Here is a 5,415-nt window from a genome sequence, read left to right as displayed (position 1 = left end):
CAGTTTTACAAACATTGGGTACTTATGCCACTAAAAAAAATCATTGGGTTTATGCCACTTACAAACTCAAAACTTTGGGTACTTATGCCACTATTTACCCTTATTATTATTATTGAGTAACAAACAAAAAAATAGAAATTTTAATGTTATTTTGGAATTTTTAAAGTAATATTTTTAAGACAAGAGTTGAGTAAACTAGGCAAAAAAACTATTTTGTTAAGAATCTTTCAGAAAAAGATATTTTAAAAAATACTTTTGCTAAACAACTCTAAACATGTAATAATTATTATTATTATGTAATTAAAAAAAAAGAGAGAGGGAATTGAATAATAAGGTAAATAGAAAATGAAAAATTGATGGTAGTGGAAAATAGAAAGAAGGGTGGAGAAGAGAGAATTCTGAGGATGATGATGACCCACACAATATTTTATTTTTAATTTATATATAATAAAATATTTGGAAGGTTTGGAATAGATAAAGCTATAATATAATCCATTGTTTTTGAGTTTTCAGGTTTTGGTTTTGATAAAAAAAAAAAAAAAATTACACATGGAAATGCAAGTAAGGGCAAGGAGAAAAGAAGAGAGTGGAAAGAGAAGGAAGAAGAAGAAAATTTCAGAATAACATATTAGCTTTAGTGGGTTCTTTTTCTTTTGGTCTTATTTTCATGGATGCATCATTACTGGTGCGTCTTTCTCGGTTTTTTTTCTTCTTCATTATTTTCAGTTCTCTAGCTATTATAAAGATTTGAGCTTTATCTGTGATTATTTTTGGGTTTGTTTTCTTTATTTGTTTGGCTGTTAAGAGAATTGAGAGAAAGTCAAGAAGTGATTTTTCTGGGTTTTATGCTTCTTTTTGTTTTCAGTCTGGGATTTCAATCATTCAGCTTGAAGGTCTTTGTTTTTGGGCTATTTGGGCTATGTCATGTACAAATTTTGCTCTAAGAATTTGTTGATCATCCAAATTTACTTATGGTTATATTTTATTTTGCTGGACTATTGTGTTGAAAGTTTCAAATATGCCTTAGTTTTAGCTATTTCTAATTTTGGAATTTTTCTTGATTTAGCATTTACTGTGTGTTTGGTTAGTGATAGTACTTAAGCTTAAACATTGGGATATATTTTATTTATAATCTTTTTTATATTGATGACATAATGAAAAATGTGATGAACATAAAGTTTTGCATTTATGTTTTATAAACATCATCAATATCTAATTTTTCCTTTCTCATTTTTTCCAGGATCATATATCAAATTCACTTCATTTTTCTGCTGCAAGGGGAATTTTTTTTAGCCTTATTCTATTTGGATTCCTAATGATATTGTATAATCATTAACTAAATGGGATTAGTAGTTAGTTTTGTTGCTGAGGTCTTAGAACTTAGATAAGAACCTTGATTTTTCACTCATGAATGCGTTGGCAAAGGTAAAACTATACAGAAAATTAATATATTAAGGTAATCAAAAGAGGGCCCTTGAAATTTTTGAATAAGAATATACTCAAATTTGAAAGATGGGGTTGCCTCAAGTGTCCTCAGGTAGTATTGCTGAGGAAGTGGCAGCATCACTAAGCACAATTGTGCAAAACCCACCAAGAATTTCTGGTATGACCAGTTGTGATATGAGTGGGATTCATGGAGGAAGCCTAGGGAATAGGTTGCAGGCTGATCTACCAAGCTTTTCTTTTGGAGAATTTCAGAGGAAATCAATCAAAGAGCTTCCAAGGGAGTCAGACTACTTGAATGCCCATAAAGATGGTAGATCCAACCTGAGTTTGTTAAAGATTAGTTCCGCCGAGCAAAGTTGCTGGCTAACTCAGAAAACTGGACACAATATTCATAATAACTCTATTCCTAGAATTGTTGGTTTTGAGTCAACCACCTCATGTACTCCTCTAATTGTGGTAGAAGGAAACCAACATACTTTAACTGCAGCTAGTGTTACTGATGCAGCCGAGGCAAGCGAATCGCTTGTAAGGAAACAATTGTTGTCTCCTTTGAATGGAATGCTTCTGCAAAGTCTTTGCATTGATGATCTAAACAATGGCAATGAAGTTCACAAGAGTGATTCAAGGAGTAATGGGAGTATAGATGTTACTCCTCAGCAAGATAAGAAGAAAGCTCATGTTAACGACCCTGATCGTTTAAGTAGTCCTGTCTGGTCTGGTTCTTGTTTTGCAGGATGGAGGAATTCACCAGATGATAATTGTGTGTCAAACTCGATTTTTTTCACAGATGGCCCTTTACTTGAAAACAAGGATTCACAGTCTCACAACAGTCATTTCTCTGAGGAGACCTTCAAAGAAAAATCTAAACCAAGGGCAATAACAATTACTCAAAAGAAGGTGGCCTCACCTCCTCTCTCATTGTCCCCTCTTGGTCCAAAGTTTTCAGAAAGAGCGAAATCAGGACGAACACTCAGTGATACCACGAGGAAGTTAGAAGAGGATGATGGTATCACAATTAAGGAGATTGGAAGATCAGTCAATGGAACTGTAGGCTCCTTATCATCCTGGAATGAAAATGCTATTATGAAGCCAAGTAAATCTCAGCAGGAACATGATGTTTTACATAACTTTGACCCCTTTACTGGAGGAGTCAACTTGGAAAGAGATTGTTATCACAATTTTGACTTCACTCCTCCTCAAGGTTGCAAACAAGTGAGAAATCTGAGTGGACTTCATGTTAGAAGGTCCTTGGTTGGTTCATTTGAGGAATCCTTGTTATCCGGTCGTTGGTTGTGTGGGAAAGCTAGCAAGGTTGGTGGTTTTATCTTCACTTGTGATTCAAAGTTTTCATTTTTTTTACTTCATAATGAACACTTGTGTGAATGTTCTTTAATTAAAGCTTCTTTATTGCAGACAATTGATGGTTTCCTTGCTGTTCTGAATGTTACCGGAGGGTCTTTCTCACCACAACCGCAGAAACTACCATTTTATGTAACCAGTGTGGATGGAGATAACTGCTTACTGTATTATTCCTCCATAGATCTTGCAGGAAGTACTGAAGCAAACAAGTCTAGAGGCTCCAAGATGAAGAGGAGCCTCAGCATTGATAGGTCGGGGATGATAAAGAGCCAACTGCGTGTTCCCATGAAAGGACGAATACAATTGGTAACTCCCATTAATTATAAATGAAAAAAAAAAACACAACATTGTTCTTGTTTCTGGTTCAGAGGAACATATTGAAGGATCTTGCCTTTAGTGTTAAATAGGAAAAATCTATGTAAATGTCTTCAATGCAAGACAATAGAGTTGGTTTAGCAATAATTGTAGTACCATAAGGAGAAGTAGACAACTGAAATTAACATCTATTTAGTAGTTAGATTGGCAGACATTTGTTGTCATTCACTTATAAACCGAAATTTCTATGGCAGGTTTTGAGCAATCCAGAAAGGACTCCCATACACACATTCTTTTGTCCTTATGATTTGAGTGACATGCCAGCTGGTACAAAGGTACTGCTTTATTTATAGAATGAAAAGCTGTTTTTGGGCTATTTAGTCCATTCTAGAGGTTATAGAAATGGATTCTCTAGCTCATAATTATGGCTGCTGCTGAAATATTTGTTTTGTTGAACTGAATGTATCTCACACATTACCTAAGAAGGGTAATTCATATTCTTAGGCTTGTGGTTTGCTCCCACAGAGTCTGAGGTTCGACTTTCGAGTCCCTTCTAAGCTTAGTCTGTTTCACATTGAATTTCGTATTCATTTAATATGCCTGTTTCTGTTATTATGGTTATTAACATTCAGTCCCAAGTAAGATTCTTATTATATTAATGATTGTAAAACAGACATTTCTGCGCCAAAAGGTCACTCTGGCCTCTTCGCCTCCTGCTAACGGTGCTGGTGTTCTGCGTTATGCACTTCATGCCCGCTTTGTATGCCCTTTACCAAAGAAAAATTCAAAATCATTGCAGAGATGTAAATCTGATCCCTCCTCTGCTCCAGATTGTAAAGAGATCCCTGATGGGGAACGTCGCTTCTACTTGTATAATGATTTGAGAGTGGTGTTTCCTCAACGCCATTCGGATTCTGATGAAGGCGAGGTATGTCATATTATCAGATAGTTGCCTTCTCTTGTGAAATTTTGTAGTTACATTTTCATTTCAGCTAAGATATGGTATGTGAAAATGAAAAGCTTCAAAACTTTCCATATTTTGGTTATATAGTTTTATTTCAAGATAATAGTTTTGTATGCAATTGTTTTTAAAGGGTTGGTTTAGGATCCAATGTGGCTCAACCTGGAATGGTGAAACATGTCAAATGAGGAGATCATGCAATCTTGTTCCGAATGTTCTAAAAAAATTCGGTTCGTTCTGACGATATATGTTGTTTACATTTTGCAGTTGCATGTGGAATATCATTTTCCTTCAGATCCAAAGTACTTTGACATAAGCAATTAAAAATGGTCAATAACCAACACAGTTTCTTCTCAGAAGATATTCATGTATGTAATCTCTGTACATATTTGTTGTACATTCTGTTTTCTATCATCCTTTGGGCAATTTTCCTGCTTAACTGTAAATAATTTTCATTCTCAATAAGTAGTTGAATTAGTACCTTAGTTATCATTTTCTATGAAATGAAATAAAAATACATTGGAGGGGTTTCTAAAGGCACTAAAGAATAGCATCTATATATCTACATAAAGCAAAGAATCAAGTTGGGTGACATGACACTTTAAAATCACTTGAGGACTCTTATCTTAATTCTTTAATTTTTTATATTTATAATTCTCTTTTTATTCTATTTTCTAAAAAAAAACTAAAACATTTAATCTATTTATATTACATAACTTTAAGTGTTAGTTTGGTAAGCCGTATTATTTAATACAATACTAATTTGATATTGATTTGTATTAATAGAATATTTTCAACATACTCGACTCCAACACCAACTACGGGTCGAGTCCTGGGTCTGAGGTTCGTGACCTGCGTCTGGGTCTGGGTACGGATTCTAAGTTCGGGTTTGGGTCCGAGTATAGCTTCGCATCCTGAGTCTCGGCTCCGGGTCTCGAGTCTCAGCTTTGGGGCCGATTCTGAATCCAGGTTCGAGTGCGAGTCTGGGTCCTAGTCTGGGTTCGGGTCTGGGTGTCTAAGTTCGGGGTCCGAGTCCAAGATCGAGATTCGCGTTCGGGTCTCGAGTTTGGGTCCAGGTTCGGGTCGCGGGTCTAGGTCTAGGTCCGAAGTCTGAAGTCCAGGTCTGGAATCAGGGTCTGGGATCAAGTTTGGGTCTAGTCTGGGTTCGGAACTGAGTCTGGGTCCGGGTTCAGGACTGGGTTCGAGTTCGGGTCTTGGGTCCTGAGTTTAGGTTCGAGTCTAGCTCTGGGTCTCGAGTCTCAGGTCCGAGTTTGGGTTCAGATTCGGGTCCCAGTCTGGGTTCGAGGTTCGGGTCTGAGTCTTGGGTCCAAGTC

General features: G+C 36.2%; 1 protein-coding gene across 2 annotated transcripts; it reads left to right on the top strand.

Annotated features, from left to right (window-relative positions):
* Positions 1 to 317: 317 nt before the first annotated feature.
* On the top strand, positions 318 to 4,626 carry LOC133035360 (uncharacterized). Of its 2 annotated transcripts, none has more exons than XM_061111173.1 (6): positions 318 to 637; positions 1,241 to 2,757; positions 2,860 to 3,111; positions 3,375 to 3,455; positions 3,794 to 4,048; positions 4,349 to 4,626. In XM_061111173.1, the coding sequence occupies exons 2-6, from the start codon at positions 1,513 to 1,515 to the stop codon at positions 4,403 to 4,405; spliced, it is 1,890 nt and encodes a 629-aa protein (XP_060967156.1). In that variant the 5' UTR covers positions 318 to 637; positions 1,241 to 1,512; the 3' UTR covers positions 4,406 to 4,626. The 2 variants fall into 2 exon arrangements, with proteins under 2 accessions (XP_060967156.1, XP_060967155.1); XM_061111172.1 differs by having other exon boundaries at positions 318 to 685.
* Positions 4,627 to 5,415: the final 789 nt, after the last annotated feature.

Source organism: Cannabis sativa, chromosome 3, assembly GCF_029168945.1.
Source record: "Cannabis sativa cultivar Pink pepper isolate KNU-18-1 chromosome 3, ASM2916894v1, whole genome shotgun sequence".
In the NCBI taxonomy this organism is placed as follows: domain Eukaryota; kingdom Viridiplantae; phylum Streptophyta; class Magnoliopsida; order Rosales; family Cannabaceae; genus Cannabis; species Cannabis sativa.
The sequence above is the reverse complement of the archived record's forward strand: the minus strand, read 5'-3'. Positions and strand labels throughout refer to the sequence as shown.

What these genes read in the sequence shown, in the direction of transcription:
- LOC133035360 (XM_061111173.1), top strand. Translation starts at nt 1,513, where the DNA reads ATGGGGTTGCCTCAAGTGTCCTCAGGTAGTATTGCTGAGGAAGTGGCA. An exon ending in TGTGTGGGAAAGCTAGCAAG is followed by an intron (nt 2,758 to 2,859) that starts GTTGGTGGTTTT and finishes TCTTTATTGCAG; the next exon opens with ACAATTGATGGTTTCCTTGC. An exon ending in CGGATTCTGATGAAGGCGAG is followed by an intron (nt 4,049 to 4,348) that starts GTATGTCATATT and finishes TACATTTTGCAG; the next exon opens with TTGCATGTGGAATATCATTT.